Here is a 24,105-nt window from a genome sequence, read left to right on the forward strand (position 1 = left end):
TATACTTCAAGTACAGGAAGTGAGCAGTGATGTCCCTTTCTGTATCTGCGCCATCACTGTGCACTATTTGCCTGGCTGTCTCTTCCCCACTGATCTGAGGTCTGAAGTATGCTGCAGAGAAGCACAGCAATGAGCGAGGGAGGAGGAGCCAAACTTTGTGGAGGCAGGACAGGACCAGGACAAGTGGCATGCGGACAATAAAGTGGCAGGCAAACCTGGTGTGTACCACCTGGCCAACAGCAAAGTACCACCGGTGGTACCGCAGGTTGAAAAGCCTTGCTCTAGAAGACTGAATCTTTACTGTTTTTTTTATTGTTTTCAGTCCTACCTCTCATCCAGTGTGTTGCTTTGAAAAGATGCTGGTGCAATCTGTGATCTCTGCATCACATCCTGAGGAGGAAGTGAGGAAAATGTGTGTGCATCCCACCTGGGAAGGATGTCTTTGCTCTCACCTGGAGAGGATGTCTTTCCACCCCCCTGTGGAGAATATGCGTGTACCCCCCCCCCCCCCCCGCCCCCCGGGGAGAATGTGTTTTATCCCCCCTGGGTAGAATATGCTTGCACCCCCCCTGGGGAGAATGTGTTTCACCCCCCTGGGGAAACTATGCTTGCATCCCCCCTGGGGAGTAAAAAGGGCAGTGTCACTTGTATAACATGTGCTAACATGCTACACTAGAACCCCAAGAGTCTGACAGCTTTTATTCCACCAAATATTGGCTTTATAAAATAGAGGTGTGGAATCCTGCCTGGGGAGAATGTGTTTGCTTCCCCCTGGGGAGGATGTGGTTCCATCCTGCCTGGGGAGGATGTGTTTGGTCCCGCCTGGGGAGGATGTGTTTGGTCCTGCCTGGGGAGGATGTGTTAGTTCCCGTCTGGGGAGGATGTGTTTGGTCCTGTCTGGGGAGGATGTGTTTGGTCCTGTCTGGGGAGGATGTGTTTGCATCGCACATGGGGAGGATGTGTTTGCATCGCGCCTGGGGAGGATGTGTTTGCTTCCCCCTGGGGAGGATGTGTTTGGTCCCGCCTGGGGAGGATGTGTTTGTTCCCGTCTGGGTAGGATGTGTTTGGTCCTGTCTGGGGATGATGTGTTTGGTCCCGCCTGGGGAGGATGTGTTTGTTCCCATCTAGGGAGGATGTGTTTGGTCCCATCTGGGGAAGATGTGTTTGGTCCCATCTGGGGAGGATGTGTTTGGTCCTGCCTGGGGAGGATGTGTTTACATCGCACATGGGGAGGATGTGTTTGCATCGCGCCTGGGGAGGATGTGTTTGCTTTCCCCCGGGGAGGATGTGGTTCCATCCTGCCTGGGGAGGATGGGGTTGCATCCTGCCTGGGGAAGATATGTTTGGTCCCACCTGGGGAGGATGTGTTTGGTCTCGCCTGGGGAGGATGTGTTTGGTCCCGCCTGGGGAGGATGTGGTCCCGCCTGGGGAGGATGTGTTTGCATCCCGCCTGGGGAGGATGTGTTTGCATCCCGCCTGGGGAGGATGTGTTTGCATCCCGCCTGGGGAGGATGAGTTTGCTTCGCGCCGGGGAGGATGTGTTTGCATCCCGCCTGGGGAGGATGTGTTTGCATCGCGCCTGGGGAGGATGTGTTTGCATCGCCCCTGGGGAGGATGTGTTTGCATCGCCCCTGGGGAGGATGTGTTTGCATCGCCCCTGGGGAGGATGTGTTTGCATCGCCCCTGGGGAGGATGTGTTTGCATTGCACCTGGGGAGGATGTGTTTGCATCGCGCCTGGGGAGGATGTTTTTTCATCCCGCCTGGGGAGGATGTGTTTGCATCTTGCCTGGGGAGGATGTGTTTGCATCCCGCCTGGGGAGGATGTGTTTGCATCTTGCCTGGGGAGGATGTGTTTGCATCTCCTATAAAAAGGGCAACATCACTTGTATAACATGCTACACAAAAACCCCAATAGTCTGACAGCTTTTATTCCACCAAATATTGGCTTTATAAAATAGAGGCGTGGAATACTTATGCGCACATCATATTTCAGATCATTTATGTTATTCTTATTTTTATTTCCTAGATTAAAACATCACATTAGATTTTACAGAGTTTCACTGCTTTGAAACAACACATCAAATATTTAGAATAATTATTGAGTATGAGATTGTTGGCCAAAGCTCTGAATGCATTTGAAATGGATCATAAGGCCAGTGATCTGTAATTTGAAATATATTTAGAGCTAAAGCCAGCCCAAGAATAGCTCAGTGATCAATATTCCTCAGTCGCTGTGCTAATCATAGATGATCAAAAGAAACGCCACCAGGTATTTATGCTGAATACACACTGGCAGGTTGACCTGACAGATTTGCAATAAATCAGCTGACTGTACCAACAGCATAGGTAGTTTATGGGAGCAAATCTGCAATTAAGCTTTACTGATGATTTTAAACATTCAACCAAAAATGAGATTTAAAAAAGGGTGTTTCCACCTCATTACAGGATGTCTAAAGGTGCTCATACATGACTTAATTTGCAGCATCAAATCTGCCTGAGACCGATTCTTCAACGTGGCTACCCAATCATAATTTTGAATAATCCAGAGGCTTCCCTCATCCTCTTCCTCTGCGCCATTCCAGCACTGTGTCCTCCCAAAAACCTCCAACAACCCTTGTCAATGGTTTGCGTCTGCACAGTAGCATGGACACACTCGGGTTCTGCTTTTCCCAACGAAGCCTGCATGGTCCGTGCTACTGCGTGGGTGCGAGCTGCACTGTACCTGTGCAGTAGCATGGACCTCATTGGGCTCAGGCTTTTCCCCCAAAGCCCAATCGAGTCCATGCTACTACACAGGGGCACTATGGCCTTGCTCGGTCATGTACTGAAGTGCGGCCACAAAGTTCCAGGAGGGGTGTGGAGAAGGAAGTGGGAAGCCTTTGGAGGATCCAGAGGTTTCCCTCTCCCAAGGTAAGTAACTTTTTCATTTCCCAAAATCACAGCTTTACTTTAATTGGGTTCCCTTTAAATTTCCCTAGCCGCTTTAGAATATGAGCTCATGAGTGTACATAAATGGAAGCACTGTACAAGTGCATAATTATAAGAATGAACACAATCTGCAGTGAAACATTAAGCACTATTTCTCTGGTTCTCTCGGAATACAGCTACAAGTTGAAGCTTCCCACAGATAACTTCCCATCTACCTCATGCTCAGTAATGCTGTCTGTCATAACTAAAGTAAAAGTAAAATCAATAACAACATATGTGCAAAGCATAAGATACATGCAAATACTACAGCATAGTTAATGATATTATTTAACTTGGCACAGATTCCCTGATCATAGATTATATGTTGCTTAGCATGGCTGCCCTCTATCAATTACATGGGTGGACATGATTAGGCTACAGCTGCCTTCCTCGCTTAGTTAGACTGATTACTAGTCATTCACAGCAGTCTCATGCACTTACCTGCTCTCTCTTCTCCAAGCTGCTGCACAGCACCTGCCATGGAGAGGGGTATTTAAACATCCTGTGCTTGTATATACCACCAGCCAAGAGTGAAAGGAATCAGGACAGGAAGCACTTCACTGGGAATAGTCAGGAGAAGACAGGAGGGCTGGTATAGAGCTGCCCTAGTCCTGTAGAAAAGATCTCAGAATGAAACAAAAAGGCGGAGAGAGAGCAATGAACTTGTGCACACTTATTGCCACTACATTCAAGTGTCCTTGTGAAAAAACACACGCAATTTACACATTCCAGCTGGCTATAAAACAATTCATATGTTGACTTTATACTTTTTAGGACTTTGTTCTGTCTTACTATACTTAATAATAATAAGTGTTACTCATACTGCAAATCAATGTTAGCAGTACATTTCTGATTTAAGAAAATAGATTACACAAAATGTTCAATTTCTGAAATGTAACTCCTTCAATTATATGTGACTAGGAATATTCAAGTAAGAATAAATCTCTTAATGACCTCTGTCATGAAAAGTTGTAAAGTTGAAAATAGATGTATATAAGAAGTGTATTTTTCCCAGAGTAAAATGCAATATAAATTACTTTTCTACTATGTTGCTGTCCCTTACAGTATGTAGTAAAGGTGTGACAGATCTGACAGGTTTTGGGCAAGTCCATCTTCCCAGGGGGGATTCTTGGTATTTCCATAATTCTTTACAAAAACACTCCCTGGAAAGAATCTATGCAAAAATGCAGGCCAACTTCTATGCTCACTTGCATACTATTTTGGCAGTTGGACTGAACAACTGCTGTCAGGAAGTTCTTTAAAATAAATAAATAAATAAATAAACTTTGAGAATCCCCCCTAAGGAAATTGACTAGTGCGAAACCTGTCAGATCTGTGAGACTTTTACAATCTATTGTAAGTGACAGTAATATAAGAAAAATACATTCATAGTGCATTTTACTCCGGAACAAATGTACATTTTACACATATGCATACACATGCAGTTTACATTTTAAAATTGTTTGTGGTAGTGTTCCTTTAAATTAAAGTGTAACTTAACAGTCTTTCTAATTTTGTGACAAAATTATTTAACATGCAGAATGTGTGCTTTGTGTCACATTTAATGTTTCCTACTAGAGATTGTCAGGGAGATGCAAGTAATTTGGATGTAAAGTTGTATGCATCTTGAAATTAGGCCAATCCAGTTCGGGAAGAACTGAATTTCATTGGCCCAACTCCAAGCTGTATCCAGAATTATCAGCATTTCATTGACTATCTCTACCTGCTACATTACAAAATAATTTCCATAAACTCCCACCATTTTAAGCAGCAGATGCTGTTATTTATGCATGGCTTTGGTCACCTGAGGGACTGCAAGGAAATGCAGCAGTGCCTAATGAATATGTGACTCTTCATTCCCTGACATGCTGGCTCCCAGGACTAGGAATCAGAAAGGGAATTAAGGATTTAGGCAGAGTGCATTGAAGCCAATGAAGGCAGGATTTGGAAAATCACTCAAAACCCGTGTTCCCTATTATCTTTAATACATTCTGTCTTAAATTTCAAATTACACTGCTCATCCATTCCCAGGTTCAATGCTAGGTCCTTGTACAAAGCAAGTTTACATAGCTGTCAGATTAGGTGGAAATCCATGCTGGATCAATGATCAGGACTCTCTAGTAGATATTGCTAATTTGGGCAGATAGAAAAATCTAACTGTAAGTTTGGAGATAACGGCTTAGTGTTATGCTAGGTACACACTATGAGATTTTCTGTCAGATTTACTGTCAGATCGATTATTTCCAACAGGTCCAATCTGATGTTGGAAATAATCGATTTGATAGTAAATCTGCCAGAAATTCTTATAGTGTTTACTGAGCATAAAGCCTTGTACTTATGCTAAATAGTTCTTGGACAAAGTGGCTAATTGGGTCCATCTCTGCCAAAAATCTAGCATGTTTACAGCGGCCCCTGACAGCCATTGGTGCCTCAACCAGCATTCTGCCTGGCAGATGACCTTGGCCAAGGGCATTGTTATCCTATTCATCACCCCATTGACCCTCCTTCCTGCTCCACAGCAACAGAATGTGTTACTAGCCTAGAGGCTAGCAACACATCTGTACAGGCTTGGCAGTGAACTGTTGCCTGAGGGTTGAAGTCCCAATCCCCGCTGGTCGACAGTCCTAGTACATGTGTGTGATGCTTTAAAGAGAATCTGTATTGTTAAAATCGCACAAAAGTAAACATACCAGTGCGTTAGGGGACATCTCCTATTCCCCTCTGTCACAATTTCGCCGCTCCCCGCCGCATTAAAAGTGGTTAAAAACAGTTTTAAAAAGTCTGTTTATAAACAAACAAAATGGCCACCAAAACAGGAAGTAGGTTGATGTACAGTATGTCCACACATAGAAAATACATCCATACACAAGCAGGCTGTATACAGCCTTCCTTTTAAATCTCAAGAGATCATTTGTGTGTTTCTTTCCCCCCTGAGGGGGGAGTGCATAGCAGAACCACAACACTGAAGAACTTGGCAGCCTTCCAGACACAGGCTGACAAGTCTGACAAGGGAAAGATACATTGATTTATTACAGAGACTGTGATAGTACAAAGTGCTGCAGTAAGCCAGAACACATTAGAATAGCTTTTGGAACTTGTAGGATGATAAAAAACAGGATGCAATTTTTTGTTACGGAGTCTCTTTAAGCTTTAGGGCAGTTTAGAGTTAGGAAGGATACAGTTAATAATTACTACAAATAGAAGACAAGAGTGCTAACCACTTAGCCATTTGCAGTCCTACCTGACAAAGGATGTGTCCATTGTGCTTGGATAGTCTTATGCTATCGTTCATCAATGCAAATCCCAAGTAATAAGTATGATACTCCCACATACTTATTACTTACTTAGATTTGCATTGATGAACATGAGCAATTTCACCTAAATGATTTTGTCAGTAGATCATGTGAATGTGCCCAACCAATCAGAAACTTCTTTTCATTAAAGGGTTAATCAAAACCAAAACAAAACACATTAATCCATCTGCATCTATAATGTATTATTTTTTGTAATAATGTGACAGAGACATGCATAGAATTTTAGTTTTTTTTTCTTTTCCTTTTTAACAAATGTATGACCCATGTGTGTTTCTTCTACTTTTAATTATTTCCTTTATCAAAAGGCTTCCACACTGCAGTCAGGGGATTCTCAGATTCTAATCATTTTCTTAAACACGTTAAATAATTGCATTTTGGTTGCTAAAACTGTTCAGCTGGTATTGGGATTACCTTTGGTTGCATGGGAAATGGTAGCGCCAAGTCCCATCAGGCCATATATTATATAATCAAGGCTGTCTCTCAAATGCCAGGGAATATCCACTTAATAATTAATTATACCACAGATTACTTCTTTCCCATTGCTATTCCCTGGGATTAATTGTATTGTTTAGTTCAGCAGATTAATCTCTTTAGCATTTCATATTTTCAGTCCTTTTAGTAAAACGTTATTCCAAGTTGGATGTAAAATAATTGAATATATCTAAATGATATTAATATAATATATATTATTATTGTATTAATCATAGAAGAGTTACAAAAACATATTATTGTTCAGAACAGCAAAGGTAAGTAGAGTAACTGCAAACAGAAATGTCCTGCCTACTTGTGATGCTCAGAGTATCTTTACCAGATAACAGTACAAGCGTTGTGTGCCTTTCCTAATGGAGATAATAAGTTAGTAAAATGTAGGAAAGAAAGAAATTAATGTTTACAGCTATCCATCATTAAAAGTATTAGCTTTATCAACTTTCAAGACACACAATTATATTTAATGTTAATATAACAATGTAAGAATTAATTATCTAATTGTAATGAGCGCAGCCGCGGCGGACTACGTTACCACCGCGGCTGCCTCTGGGCCTCTGTCCATTCCTCCGGCGTCTAAGACGCCGGGGACGGAACTGTCTGTGGCCTGTAAGGTCGCTGTCTCGCGTGAGCGCGCGCATAGACAGGACCTTTATTCTGCGAGAGAGCTCGTCAGCTGACCGGCTGGTCAGCTAACAGCGGAGGAGACTCACGGCGCCCCGGATTGGCTGCTGCTGGGGGCGTGCCAGTGAGGTCTCCTCTGCTTCTTAAGCCTTCGGCTTTTAGTCTGGTGCTGTCTGTTGTCGTGAACGCTAGTGTGGCAGCGCTCAGACCCCTAAGTCTAGGATTCCTGTGTCATAGCTGTATTATACTTTAGATCAGTTCCAGGGGGGTTGGGGCCTCATCCCCAAGTGTAGGATATTGCTACTCTGTTATTGCTAATTGTTTAGACTAGTTCCCGGGTGTTGACACTAAGGAGTTCACACCCAGACTAGGTTATTGCTTCTGTATTGATCTCCTGTGTATGACTCTTAGCTTTACTCTGACCCTGATCCTGCCTTCTGATTTTGTACTTTCGCCTATCTGCCTACCTGTTGCTGAATATCTGCCTGTTTACCGACTATTCTCTTGTCTCATGATTCTGTATTGATACTGACCTCTCTACTCACCGGTGGGCCCTCGTCACTGGTGAAGTGATAACTACGCCAGCCATGCTGGTGAAGATTGCTGTATCTCGTAGGCTGCAGTGCGGTCCGAACCGTCTGCTCCTTGGGAGGTTCAGTCCCAGTTTCAGTGTCCCCATCCTGTTGGGGTTTGTACTTTGGTATACGGTCGGCATGTGAGTCATTGATACCTCGCCAGCCGCTCTGGCGAGGTCTTTCCTTTATTGTTTCAGCTAGTGCCAACCTGCTTCTCGGTAGGGGCCTAGTCTGCTATCAGGTGAACGTCTGTTATTATCTGTCTGATTGGTTCTTGTCTCTTGCTAGCACCCCTGGCAGAGACCAACTATAATACCTCCATATTCTCTGTCAGTACCCTTCCCAGCCCCACTGGGATGCCTTGTGTCTAATCTGTTCTGTTTGTATCCTGAGTGTTCCTTACCAACTCCTTTGGTAAGGTCCTGTAAATTCATTAGAGTCACGGTTGCACTTAATACACACACACACTGTTCTTGGCCTTGCTATACTGGCATTATTGGTGATTCTGCGGATCACACATAATCGTGTATAGCGTCTGCATTGTTGGTGATTCCGCAGATCACCAGCAATCAGATATCTGAGTAGTGGCATTAATCGTCACACTAATATATATTTGCAATGCTGGGGGGTCATACTTTCTGACCACCCAGCGCAACAAGGCTAAGAGCTGGATAATGGAAGAGGTTACACAGGCTGCCCAGAGCAACTGCAGCTCTGGGCTTCCAATATCGCTACAAATAAAACACAATGGCAGCGCAGTGCGATGTTGCGCTGCCTTCGTTCGCACTGTGCTGCCTTAGCGATAGCAAGCATTCAGACAGATACAAGACAGGACTATAAATTGGAGCGTAACTAGTAGCAACCGCAGCTCACAGTCACGTCCACAGAAGCAGAGCAAGCAGGCTGACAACAGTCACCAGCAAGCATCCACCCAGGCAAGACTACAGGATAGAACGTAACTAATAGCAACTGCAGCCTATAGTTACGTTCCCAGAAACTAGAGTAGCAGGAATACTACAGTCACCAACGTGGTGATGGCAGAATCCAAGCTATCTGGATAATGGACTTCACTGATCCACCGCGGATGCAGCGAACGTCCATCAAGCATGGAACTAGGCAATACACAATAATAAGAAAAATAACAAACGGCTCAACTAACGGATAAATACAGTATATATTAGCATATATATATCTGCATATATAAGTCTGCATATATATTTATCAAGAACTAGCTAAAGCACAAGTAATAAGGTTGCATAGAACTACAATAACAGAACTATACAGAGTAACAAGGTGCCCAGCAGATCAGCGTACTGACCACTATGACGGGCGGGGTATGAAATGGAAGGCAAATCTCCACACAGCTGAATGGTAATAATTAAATCCTGAGCTTCCTTAATTACCATTTGCTACCTGGCTGTGAATGCAAAGGACCTCCATAAGAAATACATGCAGTATTAAGTAACAACATGCATGCAGGAAATCCAGGGCTTTCTGGTGACAGCTCAGCTGCAACAAGCAATAGGTGGAATGATGACAGCATCCTGAGCTGCCTAGAACTGCAGAGCGATTGCAAATGACAATGAGACCCATTGCAAATGCACAACCGAATGCAAGCAGATAAGCCAGAACTGTCCATTTGCAGCTCCACTGCAACGGACAGAATACGCTACAGGAGGGATCCTTACAATATTATACTGTATGTACAATACTTATAACCAAAACTATATTTCTTGATCGTTGCATTAATATAAATGGATTTCAGTTTGAAATGAAAAAGTAAACAAATAAATCAATACATAATTCTAAAACCCTGACTTAAAGAATACTTCATTTTTTTTTCAATCAATTTGTGCAATTTACTAATTGAGTAAATGCAGATGACACACAATAGGTTAGTTATGGAGCAGGCCATTGTTACACTGAGATGCATCTTATATCAGTTTGCAGCAGTTGACCTTGGACTCCCCAGTATCGATAGCTCGCACACTTGGCAGGCAGCCAGCTAGAAATTACACTTTCACTTCCTCAATCACTTATGTTGCCTCTCTCTCGCCCATGACTCTGTCTCATCATTGTCAACTGTTCCTCTAATTTTTCTCTTGTCTTTGTAAAGCACTCACTATTTTATGTAATAAATTATGTTATGTAACATTCATAGAAATCCTAGGAAGTTTAGCAGGACACTATGCTTTCAAGTGGAACTTTGGGCAAATTTTTTTTTTTTAATGCTGACTAGTCAGGCTTGCGCCTTAGGCCTCATTTACACTTAGGGCCCGTTTCCACTACACGCAGTGCAATGCGGCTACATAGCCACATTGCACTGCGGCAGAGCTGAAACCAAAGCACATCAATGGAACAGTTTCCATTGCATTCTGGTTATCCGCAGCGGTGCGGAGAGATCAGAGAATCTGCAGCATGACGCAGATTCTCGCACAGACGCATCCACCCTCGTCTCCTCCATTCACCGGGGGAAGCGGAAGTGACAAGAATGGGAGCAGAAGTGATGCGTAGCCACATCGCATCCCTTCGGCTCCCATACTCAAATGGAAATGGGCCATAAATCAGTTGCTATTAGTTATAACTGAAAAGACAACAGATTTTCAAAGTAATGCCCATGTTTCCTAATGGCTCAGTTCACACTATACGCATTTTAACTGAAAGATTTTTCATATGGTATGGAGAATAAAACAAAACGCATACCAACGGATTAAGGCCCGGTTCACATTAGCGTTTTTTTGCAGATCGGAACCGGAACGTATACTGTACAAACGGAACGGATGTGAATGGATCCAATAATATTGCCCCTGTTTAACTCTCTAGTAAGGCCACATCTGGAATATGGAATTCAGTTCTGGGCACCACATTACAGGAAAGATATTGCACTGGGTTTATTTAGTCTAAAGAAAAGACGCCTTAGAGGGGATTTAATTAACATGTATAAATACATCAGAAGGCAATATAATAGCTTGGCGGATGAGCTTTTTGTCCCTAGGCCTTCTCAAAGGACTAGAGGACATGATCTGCTCATGGAGGAAAAACGTTTTAGCCATTTATTTAGGAAAGGGTTCTTTACAGTAAGAGTGATTAAGATGTGGAATGCATTGCCACAGGAAGTCGTTATGGCAAACTCTATACCTGCATTTAAAGGGGGCTTAGATGCTTTCCTTGCGTTGAAAGACATCCATGGCTACAATTACTAGGTAATGCGTAATGATGTTGATCCAGGGATTTCATCTGATTGCAATCTGGAGTCAGGAAGGAATTTTTCCCTTTTTGGGGCTAATTGGACCATGCCTTGTAAGGGTTTTTTCGCCTTCCTCTGGATCGACAGGGATATGTGAGGGAGCAGGCTGGTGTTGTACTTTGTACTGGTATAACTCGATGGACGTATGTCTTTTTTCAACCAAAATAACTATGTAATAACTATGTAACTATGTTATGTTAGCTTATGGATCCATTCACATGCGTCCGTTGGTACAAATACATTCCGTACCTTCCGGTCCATGGATCTAAAAAATGCTGCAGGCCCTAATTTTCCGGACCGTTCTGCCCAGCGGAACGGATTCGGACAAAAAATACTGCAGCATTAAGGCAATGGGAAACAGAACGGACCGTTCTATAGGGATGGGGCATGGGATGACGCAAATCTAGCAATGGGAGGGTGAGGGGAGGGTGCAGCAGCCGGGCGGGGGAAGGTTTATACATACCTAATTTTCAGTAGTAGCCGGCGGTAGAGGCTTCCGTCTTCTTCCGCGTCATGTGACACATGACGCGCTGTGTAGTCACAGCGGAAGAAGAGGAAGCCTCTACCGCCGGCTACTACTGAAAAATAGCTATGTATTTGCTGAGTGAAAACGGATACGATCAATCATTGATCAGATCCGTTTTCAATATGTGAACCGGGCACGGACTGAGCCATCCGAATCCGGTGAAGCGGAGACCGGATCCGCCCACCGGATCCTTTTGGCTCAGAAAGCTAATGTGAACCGGGCCTAAGTGTAAATGGGGCCTTATCAGGCCCCATTTACACTTAATTAGTTGCTCTCAGTTATAACTGAAAGGACAACTCATTTTCAAAGTAATCCTCATGTTTCCCTAGGCTCAGTTCACATTATACATACACTATACAGTATACATGTGAACCCATGCTATGCATCTGAGTGCACCTAACTTGCCTAATCCCCATGCTCCCATCCAGTGACTGACTAAGCATTACCTTGTACTTATACTGTGCTGCATGATCTGGTATTTCTTGTATGCATGTATTGTCATTTTGCTGTATGTCACCCCTAAATATTGTCTGTAACCTAAACTAATGTTCAGCGCTGCGTAATATGTTGGCGCTTTATAAGTACAATAAATAAATAAATAAATAAATAATAAATTAACTTAAAAATGTTTCATAATGCACTGCTATGGAGAAGAAAACGAAACGCGTACCAACTGATTAAGTGTAAAAGCACCCTTACTCATCTTTTCTACACTGAATAGCATACTAGTAAGAGTGTTGTCTTTGATGGAGGATTTGAGCCTTGACCACAGCTCGAATCACGGCTCACGCTGGTATGTAAATCAGTAAGGAGTCTTTGGGCAAGGCTCTCTAATGATAACTGCCACCTGTGGAGCATGCCCTAAGTGGCTACAGTCCTGCAGTGCTTTGAGTCTGCCAGGAGAAAAGCATGATATGTTTTGTGTCTTGTTTTGTGTACACTACTTGTGTAACTAGTGTGCTGATCTTTTGCCTGCTTTCCCAGACAAGGATCCAGAATCAGAAGAACTGGCTGCATGCTTTGTCCAGGATTATGCCTCAGATACAATGATTACAAAGAAGGATGCATACAACTGGACTTAAACATTATATAATGTGTTCAGGAACAAACCCGCCTTCAGTTGTAAGAGCGGATGTGCTGTGTCAGCATCCATTGCCGCCAAGATGCTGTGCTAATCAATGTAAAGGCAGCACATTCATTGCCGCACATAAGTCACTGCTGCATGTCCCTGTACAGGAAAGGAGTTCTTCAAATTAATTTCCTGGGAACTACAGGTCTACAGCAGATTGTGCTAGTATATAGGCCAACATAAAGTCTGGTGCCTCTTTAGTACACAGAAATAAAGGAGCGCATACATCTGGCGATGATGGGCAGATTCCATCAAGAGACAGATTTCTCTCTTTCTAAATCTGATCAAGCAAGAAGTTTGGAATCAGGATGATACCATTTATTGGCTAACTTAGAGGTAAATAAAAAGTAAGCTTTCGGCTAATAAGCCTTCTTCTGAAGTAGCTGGCCTGATAAAAGATTCCTACTATCATATTTGAATAAACCCAAAGCCCTGACACCCTGATTCCGGAATTTCTTAACCTGATGTTTGAGATCTTTATTTAATCGGAAGAGAAGTAAATATAGAAACCAGAGAAAGGGAAACATTATATGCAATCTTTCCACTAAGGAAAGAGATACTGTGTGATCTCTAAAACCAAATAATGGGACTGTAACTACTAAAGCAAAGGATGTGCTAATTTTACATAAAGCTGACTACACAGCTAAGGCCAGATGAAATGCATGTGCATAATGAGAAACAGATATACAGTATTATACATGGTAGATAGTGTATACAGATATTGTGGCACCCTGTAACATGGATAAATGGATGTATTTATTTCTCAGTTTTCAGCCATTATAGCTTATATGTAGACTAATAAAGTTATTGCATTCCCTAGGGGACATCACTTCCTAGGTATGGTCTTATGGTCTTACTTATGGCGATTTTACACCTGATGAAGGGTTTGCATCCAAAACATGTAGCATAAATCATACTCAGTTTGAAACACAGGTTTGAGTTGTTGCTTTGGGGATTTGTAGATGTGGTGTGTCTACTGAGAGAAGCACCGCCAGCATGTTTGCAGAATTGAATTGAAAAGTTTAGGTGGTAAGTGATAGTCTGAGAAATTCAGATAGCACTAGAACCAAAAGCTCAGAATTTTAGCTAGACAACTAGAATTTCTGAAAGGAAATCAACCTTTAACTACTTAAAGACCGCTCCACGCCAAGGGGCGTGGCCGTGGCGGCAGCCCCAGGACTGCCTAACGCCAATTGGCGTCAAGTCCTGGGGCTCTGTTTTGCAGGAGATCGCGCACAGGCTGCACGTGCATCTCCTGCTCGGGAGGCATGGCTCCGCCCTCTCTTCAGTCTCCGAGTGGCAATCGCAGCTCGGGAGACTGTTAGCCGCCGTCTTTACACATTGTACAGCGCTGCGATCAGCAGCAGCGCTGTACTGGGGACAGCCATGTGACATGGCTGTCCCCTCCTGACTGTCGGCGGTGATCGGCTGAAGCCTATGACAGCTGATTACATGGATTGGCCAGCGGGGGGAGGGAGGGGGGTATATAAACAATATAACAAAAAAGCAGAATTTATTTAAAAAAAAACATACATCTTAAAGTGAACCTCCGGACTAAAAATCGACTCAGCAGCACTGGAAAGGCCTGGTGTTTCTTTAACAGTTTCACAGCATCAGAACTTTGTTCTACAAGCCTCATTTTTAGCTGCACAGAAGAAAACTGCCCGGGCTTTTTTCCCCTGATGCTGTGCAAAGCATGATGGGATTTCTGATGTTGTTGTTCTCGTTCTGCTGTTTTGGTGCAATTTTTTTTTTTTACATTTTGAATTTGACATTTGAAGCCTAGCGTGTGCAGCTGGGAGGGGTAATCAGGACACAGGACAGTTGGAACTGTGTCTCCTGCTCCTTGTCACCTCCATTCAACCAAAAAGATGGCTGTCCCCATGACAAGGATGGCAGCCCCCATGAATCACAAACATTTGCCTTTTCTTTTAAAACAGGGTGGGTAAGAGATTATATTACCTATCTATTCTAATTAACATAACTAATGTAACTTGATGACAGTATATTTGTTTAGGCTGAAGTTCCCCTTTAATAAAAATAAACAAACAAACATCCGGGGGCGATCAGACCCCACCAACAGAGAGCCCTGTTGGTGGGGAGAAAAGGAGGGGGGAATTACTTGTGTGCTGTGTTGTAGCTTGGCCTTAAAGCTGCAGTGGACATTTTCACAAAAATTAGCCTGGTCTTTAGGGTTTTTTTCCACTGTGGTCCTCAAGTGGTTAAGGTCTAATATGTGTGAGTGTTCTTCTCAGCCACATTTCTGAATATATTTAAAGGCTTATAACAGTATAGTGAATAATATGAAACAGAGTAAACCTGCCTTTAGGTTGGTAAGTATAATAAAATCCCATGTTTAAACAAGGCCTGTCCCAAATTCTTTGAGATTGAAGCTTTCTGCAGTGAATTAGTATAACATTAGTGATGTTCATGTGTAGGAGAACTCATGGAGAAGCATGGGATCAATTTGGTCAGGTGATACATATGTAAGTCTCCGATTTTCAAGTCATGATCATGTGCTAAAGCAAGACAAATTCTCTCTTCATTTTATGCACACACCCTTCTCTCATTCACATTGTGAATGATCATTGTAGAATGCCATCTATGCCCCCTGACTGGCTACCTACTATTTAATACAGCTTCTCAATGCCTAATTCACCAACAATATTTAGCTTTAGGAATGAACTGTGTTGAGCCCTGTGTCTCTGGTAGTGGACATCATCATTAAGTATGAACCTTACTCTAATAGCTCTGACATCAGACATTACCTTATCTTGTGAACCTTAATCCCAACCTTAGGCCTTGATTCGTATCTTGACTAGTGTCTCTAGCTGCTGCCACGACCATTGCAATGTTGACCACATCCATGGATTATGGTATTTTTTTATGCTTTATTAACCTTTTTCAAGAGTTGACTCACTCCTATTTTTATGTAGTCATCTCTTGTAAGGATATTTGTCTGTCAGTATGCAGCTTGTATAAGGTATATTAGTACGGATCAGCTGATATCGGCGAGTGGCTCTGAGAGCCGAGCGCCGAAACTGGGCACCCTATAGCAGCAATATAATGCTGCACGGGGTATGTAGCGGTAATTCGGGGCTCTGGCGGCTGCCAGACCCCGAATTACATCTCCCTCCGAGTTGTGACAACCCGGAGGGGGAATAGTATTTAATGCCGCCTCGTTATTTTGCGGCAGTGGTGAAAGCCATCATTCGGCTCTCACCGCGCCGAACTGAGCGGCGCCGAAATGACATGCACCCATATTAGTAAGCCTAGGAGCCAATCAAGTAGGTACCACAAGACATCATGGCTAAAAGAGGACTTCTTTGGAGTTGGAGACCATTTGACTGTTATGGTTATACTTCCTACAATGGACTTCAACTTGGTGTATCTCATAAAATTCTTCACCAAGACATGAGCTTTCTGAAATAAGCAAGGCCTTCCCTGAAAAAAAGCATCATCTGAATGGAAGCACATAATGATCTAGAAGCTGTGTATATAGTTTCATTAATAGCATTGAAGATACAAAACCCAGAAATGTAAGATATCTATGTGCACTAATACACACCCACACCATTGTGGATGCTGCCTTTTGAACTGGATGTTCCTTCTCTTTTTTAGACTGAAGCATGCAACATCCATGAATGATTTCCAAGAGGATATGAAATTTTGATTAAATAAAGGACACGATCAAAGCACATTTTTGCTAGAACCACATTAATAGAGAAGAGCGTCTTAGTAATGATATAGTTCGCTCCATTATCGCTGGCTGATACAAGAGCTCACGTGGTAGAGATTTTGATTTGCTGCTTGCTGTTGCAAAAGCTTACTCTTTGCCGGAGGAGGTGGGAACAAATCTAGACAGAAACATATATGAATACATTTAGGTGTGTTGCAGGAAGCCTAAGGCTACCCTTAGGAGTCTGCATGTGATGAGATGGACATACTACACTCAGAAGTGATCGGACTAGGCAAAGGAAAGCAGCCAATCAAAAGCTCCACAGTGCAAGCATGTGCAGTAGAATGCAGAGCGGGAACAAGAGAGGTTGTCTCTCGCTCCTTACACTCTCTTGTTGAGTTTTCCACTTTGCCTCAGTCCATCTTAATGAAGCTTAGGCTGAAAGAAGGCGGTGATGTTTTTAATGTTTTTATATAATTTCTTCGCTTTGTAGAGTTTTAACTTATATTTATAGACGCAGCAAGTAATTGTGTTCATGGAAAATAATTTTTGCAAGCGTTCCTGGGCCCAGTCAATATGCTTCACTATAGAATTATGTCACTTTCAATGCCGTGCCACCTGAAAATCATGGCCATCCAATATTGTCTTTCATCCTTGACTATTGTGTACAAAATTTTCTTTGAATCGTTTATAATATTGTACACTGTAGATAAAATCTGTACAATTATGTCACTGGCCTATTGCCAATTAAACTTAGTTTTGAGACGTTCAGCAGGGCATTTTTGTTTTTATGGCCCATACTCACGGGCTACAATTGTTGCCGCAACACGCGGCGCGCGCGTGTTGCGGCGACAGGTCGCCCGTGAGTATGAGGCGTTGCACAGGCGCGCACCCCGAACCGTCGCTCGTCGCTGATGTCGCCAGGCGATTGAACCGGTCAATTGCCTAGCGACAGTTGCCGCCGCAACTGTCGCTAGTCCGCGTGTGTATGCGGACTAGCGACAGCAACCCCATAGCTGGCGCACTGAGTTTCCGGCGGGGAGGAGGAACGTCGGCGACAGCTTCCGTCGCGCCACTAGTCCCTCTTCCGCAGTGTGTATGCGGAGGGACGTGGTGACGAGCTGTCGCCGAACTGTCGCGCGCACGCTCCCGTGTGCTAGCAACATGCAGTTTTGGTTGCCCGTGAGTATGGGCCATTAGAATGACACAACTTTTACAATAGTTTGTTGCCCTTTCACACAGCATCCAAATGTTTTTGGGAATGGGGTTGTAGTCTTTGGGCAAAACAAATGAGTGTGCTTACAATTACCATGTGAATGAATCCCTTAACATATTTAGTAACCTTCTGTGGAGTGTTTTTCTGCTTTTCTTTGTTGATTACATGTTTTTAAAGACGTACAATACTAAACATTGCTGTTAAATTAATGCTAACATTATACCCAGTATGTATATAGTCCACTGAGCTATTCATAATTATTTTCTTTTCCAAATGTTTTTATTAGTTACTGTAACTAAGAAGGGGCACCATGCAGATGAGTAGTTGGTGCAGAGGCTACCCTCATGCCCTCAGGAAAGATCAGATATAGTTGAGACATAAGGATGCTGAAAAATTTAAGGTATACATGGATGGAAAGTCAGAGGAAGCAGGAACACATGTATGTGATTGATTTACTAAGGCAGTGAGTGACAACAGTCTTATCTTATCATGTCCTGTCTACATATATTATCCACTACATGGGAGCTCAGTTACATGACCCTGTTACAACTGCAATGGGTCACTTACTTCCTATGAAAGTGTACCAACTCAATTTGGGTGATTCAGTTAACAAGAGTAAATGCATAGCTGCCAAAAATAGGCAGTTGATTTACTAAACCAGGGGTGTCAACCCCAAATACAAAGTGGGTAGAAATTGTGCACTGGGACCTAGTCGCGGGCCAACCTCAATTTCTATTGACCACCTTCTTCCCCTTATAAAGTTCCCAGGTGTCTAATGCCCCCCCCCCCCAAAGTTCCCTGGTGTCTAGTGGTTCTCCCTCCCCTATACAGTTCCCAGGTATCTAGGGACCCCCATCCTCCACTATACAGTTCCCTGGTGTCTAGTGGCCCTACACTCCTCTATACAGTTCCCTAGTGTTTAGTTCTTTCCCCCTGCCTCCCCATATGGCTTCCCTGGTGATCTAGGGCTTCACCTTCAATAAAGCTTCCCTGGTGGTCTAGAGTGGGCCAAACATAATGCAAAGTGTGGAAACCACTTGAGGGCCAAATTGAATGGCTCTGAGGGCCAGATTTGGCACGCGGACTGGAGTTTGACATGTATGTACTAAACAAAGGATGCCCTCATGCCATGCGGTTTATGATGGTTACTTGGTTCAGTGTTGTGACATAATGCAGGACATATGACAACACACATGATCAAACAAACCTAGATTGGATTTTCTGAAGTGTCATTTCTTAGGTGGTAAATTTTGTCTGGGTTGTATAGCAACAAACTTCTTACATGCCATGGTGTCTCTATTCCCAAACATTTACTAAACAATTTCTCTCCTTCAACACCACTGAAGTGCATCCTACTTTTATGCTCAACTTTTCATTTGGGCCATGCTGCAATCATATACATAATTTCCCTGAAATCCTAGAACTATGAGTTTGGGTGCTTGTCTAAGTATTATAATCAGTATAATATTTTTCTGCTACCTCTGTGGAATCGAGAGCTGACTTGCGAAACCTGCACTAGCCATTTTCTGATGGGTTTTAACGTTTGAGCTTGCGCTGAAATTAAAACTTTGTACAATAAATGCTAAGAGAAGGAGAAGCACTCAAACTAGGCTGTGCTGTGGTCATTCAGCTCCAAACAAAACTTATTTTGATTGGTCAAGAGTTGAGTGGCCTCCTGCAAGAAAACATGTGCCTACACTCCTCATCTGCACATTCATAAGTACAAAAAAAACCTTCCTAGTCTTAATAGAATGTAATGTTTTTCCTAGGACAAGTGCATGTGGCTGCAAATACACAACCACTTATTCACTGATCTTTCTGCAACAATTGCTATGATCTGAATCCAGGTCAGTTTATCAGGATCACTTCTTGACAAACAGACATCCATCTAAACATATGCAGCAGCAGCAGCACTGTGATCAGTAAATACTTTTGATCAGTTTACAAACAAGCAGAGCACTTAATGTTACGGTAGGTACATTTTGCTAGGATGACTCTATTTCACCTGTATGCAAACCTCTAAAAACATGAACTTTAAGTGCTCCCAAAGAACAGATTTAGTCATCCCTACAAAATTTGCTATCCTTCACAAAGAAAATAATCCGTGGAACAAAGTGCAGTGCATATACACATAGATAAGTTTCTTGTCACACACTACTGGTGCTGTTGACATTTTGCCTCTGATAAAGATGACATCCACATTCCACGGTGTAAACCTAAGAGAGAGGATTGTTTTTTTCTTACCTGCCTCCATCCACCCCATTGCAGCTGATCCATATCTACTGCTTATTTCCAGTGGGTGGTTCAGAGTGTGATGGGTACACAGGAAGCTGGGCTTTGGCAAGCGATGACCAGGAGTGACAGTACAATAGTCATGGGATGCTGACAGAGGGAATGTGCACCCAGGAATGTTGCTGATCACAGAGCCGCTTTTATTAGGCAGAAACTAAACACGAGTTTGTGAGCAGAGCCTATGCATCGGGAAATTTCAGGAGAGCAGTAGGGGAGACTGGGGGCTACATAGAGCTGATGAAATTACCAATACAGTATCCAGTACACAGCCTGATATAATGGCATGGTGGTAATAGGATGAAGACATTTGATGGACAACACTGTATATTTGCTCTCAGAGCTGTCCCATTTAAAGCTTTCTTGTTTAATGGCCTTTTTACTGGTGTACTTTGAGGGAAAGAAGTATTTGATCTTCTGCTTATTTTGCTTATTTGCTTTCTAACCAAGAGATGACCAGTCTATAACTGTAATGGGAGGTTTATTGTAGCTGTGAAAGACAAAATAACAACAAAAGAACCCTCAAAAACCCAAGGCCCTAAAGTCAGAGCTGGAAGTCCTTTATAATGATTGAAATAAGTATTGTATCCCCCATCAAAAGATCAAGATTTCTGGCTGCCAGATGTCTTCACTGTATGCAGGTAACAAACTCAGATTTAGAGCATCCTCTGCAAGTGAGTGCTTCTAAGGACCTGTATGAAAGACACTTGTCCCCAGAATTAATCAAGCAATCAATCAGATTCCAAACCAGTCACCATGATCAAGACGAAAGAGTTGTCCAAGCATGTCAGGGACAAGACTGTAGACCTGTATAAGGCTGGACTGGTCTTCAAGACTATTGCCAAGTAGCTTGGTCAGAGAGCAAGCGAGCAAAATCAGTAGGGGATCAAATACTTCTTTCCCTCACTATAGATACATAATTTTCAGGTAACCTAGCCAGTATACAGGCAAAATAAGTGATGAAGGCCTATTTTGAGTTACAAAATTTGTGTAACTAGCTATGTAAATTGCATAAATACCTGTAAACTTAGCGTACGCTATCTGGACACATTAATTTTACAGAGCTATTGTGAACATATCTCACAGTACTTAATGGTTGGGTAGCATCACAGCCATTTAGATGAAAGTCTTTCCAGGCATGCTTTACCTCTTTGGGGTTTCATAGGTAAAAGTTCCAGAGAATTTACTCTGCTTTCAAAAAAGTGAGATTTGATTTGGAGGTCAGCACCCCAAGGGTCTCCAAATGTTTGTATTAATTAAAAACAAGTGATGGGCTAGGTCTCCTCATATCTTACCAAGCAGCACAATTTGCACAACTAGTGGCACAATGCAAAACAGAGATCTAAACTATGAACTATGAACTACAGGCAGAAGACTGTGCACTTATCACCATTAATAACTTTTTAAGGGGCGACCAAAAGGATCTGCACCATTTTTGTAAAAGATAATCTTTATTAGAAAATGTTAAAATCACAGCATAATAGCAGGTGCCGGAAGCATGACGTTTCGGAAATCAGTACTTTTTCAAGTGTACAAACATAATACTGACGCTGTTCAAAATATTCTCCCTTTTGAATCCTGGGAGTAAACCTGATGGGGAACCAATGTCAATTAGCATAAATGCATATTCATAAACATTCCTTCCAGTAATAAACATACACCTCCAAAACCTTACTGTCCAACCACAGTCATTTTTCCTATTGCGGACCTAGTGAGGAACATGTCTAGAAAAGTGCAGCCAAACTCCATATAGCATTCCTGACAAGCACTCCAATGTATTCAAACTAGTAAGCTCAGTGGGCCAATAACATTCATTGTGCTACAACGATTCTCATGCTTACCTGCACCTCTCCACTTGTATCCACCCATCAAGCCGAATGACACAAGCTGTAACTTTACAGCCAATCCCTGACAGGTAAGCATGACAATCCGATTGTCATGCTTACCTGCACCTCTCCACTTGTATCCACCCATCAAGCCGTATGACACAAGCTGTAACTTTACAGCCAATCTCTGACATGTAGGCTATTTGGAACCAGGCGTCCAATATGTAATCCAGCCTACAACATACAAAATTCGTAGTGCCAAAAAAAGTATTTTATTTTTTATTTCTAAAAAATCTAGCTAGGTCAAGGTCTAACTGAAAAAAATCAGGAAGGAAGGTGGGGCAAAAGGTTAAGCCATAGTTGAGAACACGGTGTTCAGCTTCTGCAAGTACATGCTGGGAGATGTTGACCACCAGATCTATTGACATTATTTTCTCTCTATCAGGGCCATATCCAATTCCAGGTGATGAGTAGCTTGCAAATGCGAGCTACTTATCACCTTGCAACCGTACGAGGATTACCGACAAATCCTATTGCTGGTTTAATTTGTAAGACAGCAGACCAATGGGGAGTTTCAAAGATGCTATGCTGGCGATCAGAGATAATTACAGAGATGGGACTTCTGACGAGGCGTGTTCTGCTGTAACGATTGTGGAATTCTCTCTGTGGTCAGTGCACAGGACGTGCTCTGACACTGCGGAAATCCTCCACAAGCGTATAATTTGAGAGAACCCAGCAAAAGGTGCAACGCACCTGTAGAGGGAAATTCCTGTTGGCAGATGGAGCTGTGGAGTGCAGAGGAACAGATCCTCTGCCCTGCCACAGACACCAGACAGGAATTGTACGAAGGGAAGAAACGCAGGGCAAGATAGCCCTGAAAGAGAGAGAGCAAAGCGACAGAGGGTATGTGTGTCCACCAATCTAGTCGCCACCCTGCGACGATGAACACACAACCATGAAGATCAGGTGAGAAGGCAATCGCAAGAGATGGCGATTGCTAACAGCAACACAAGACCGAATAAGCACAGATGAGAAATGTATGTATGTCCACCAATCTAGCCGCCAACCTGCGACGGTGGACACACAACAGAGGAAACCAAGTGAGAACGCGATCGCAAGAGAAGCGATTGCGAATGAGAATGAGCACAGAGACAGAATGTATGTATGTGCACCAATCTAGTCGCCCACCCACGACGGTGCACACACAACAGCAGAAACAAAGTAGGAACGCAATCGCGAGAGAGGCGATTGCCAGAGGTGACACAAGGCTTAAGCAAGACAGGGCACGAGAGTAGCAAAGGCACAGCAAATCAAACAATGAGAAGATAAGGAAAATAACAAACGCTAACTAAACGCGAACACCGCACTCATTCGCAACACCGAACGCGTTACAGCGCAGTCTCCGCATGTTAAGCACAACAGAGACAAGCACGCCTAACTAACCCCCGCCACACAAACACGAAACAGAGAGCGCGAGCGCTTGCTTAACGGTTACCTCACCGAGCCTACAGCAAGCGTTCGTATCAGACAAGAGAGACAGACAGACGGGAAGTAGGATAGGAAAGATCCACTGCTCTTTCCGCCAGAGCGAGTGCGATCCAGGTAAAGTAACAGAGCTAGCAGGATCCACTGCTCTTACCGCCAGAGCAAGTGCGATCCAAGTATAGAAGCAGAGTTAGCAGGATCCACTGCCCTTTCCGCCAGAGCAAGTGCGATCCAAGCAAGACAGACAGATGAGATAGCCGGTGGCAACCGCTGCTCCAGCTATACTCCAAGAAAGTGATCAGAAGGATCCACAGCCGCTACCGCTAGAGGCTAGTGCAATCCAAGTAAGACAGATAAAACAGAAGGGGCTACCAGTAACAACCGCTGCCCTGGTTAGCACCCACAGACAGACAGAACAATTTCCTGACAACCACCGTTGGCGACAGGACAATCGCAACAGAGAGACAATACAGACAAAATAGATAAGCAGGCTAACTGCACTAGAGAGGCTGCCTAGTGCAGTCCCCAGAATTACTCTAAGCTAGCTACAACAATCCAACAGGAAAGGCTGACACTCCAGGAGTGATTTAACAAACCGTTATGACCAGCGAAGCCTTCTGGTCAGCAGCAGGCTTTTATACTGCCAGCCCTCAAACGAGACAGCTGAGCAATTTGCATGTATGCAAATCTCTCAGCAAAGCAACTCTGAAAGTTGCAAGATGAAGCCAGGTCTCTTTTCCA

The 24,105-nt window shown here is 43.3% G+C and overlaps 1 protein-coding gene and 1 long non-coding RNA gene across 4 annotated transcripts in view; one reads left to right on the top strand and one right to left on the bottom strand.

The window, feature by feature from the left end:
- MISP (mitotic spindle positioning) overlaps positions 1–20,162 on the bottom strand; it is a 107,839-nt gene extending 87,677 nt beyond the window's left edge. For 2 of the 3 annotated variants that reach the window (XM_068234048.1, XM_068234050.1), the window contains exons 1-2: positions 20,009–20,161; positions 3,410–3,579 (exon numbers count right to left, since the gene is read on the bottom strand). In XM_068234048.1, coding sequence (XP_068090149.1) covers positions 3,410–3,469 — 60 coding nt within the window. In that variant the 5' untranslated portion in view covers positions 3,470–3,579; positions 20,009–20,161. Of the gene's footprint in view, positions 1–3,409; positions 3,580–20,008 lie in introns of all 3 variants that reach the window. The other variant, XM_068234049.1, reaches the window with a different exon arrangement.
- Positions 1–24,105, top strand: part of LOC137512405 (uncharacterized) — a 172,473-nt gene that overhangs the window by 137,127 nt on the left and 11,241 nt on the right. The gene's annotated exons all lie outside the window — the stretch shown is intronic.

The sequence above is a fragment of the Hyperolius riggenbachi genome, chromosome 1 (genome assembly GCF_040937935.1).
Source record: "Hyperolius riggenbachi isolate aHypRig1 chromosome 1, aHypRig1.pri, whole genome shotgun sequence".
In the NCBI taxonomy this organism is placed as follows: Eukaryota; Metazoa; Chordata; class Amphibia; order Anura; family Hyperoliidae; genus Hyperolius; species Hyperolius riggenbachi.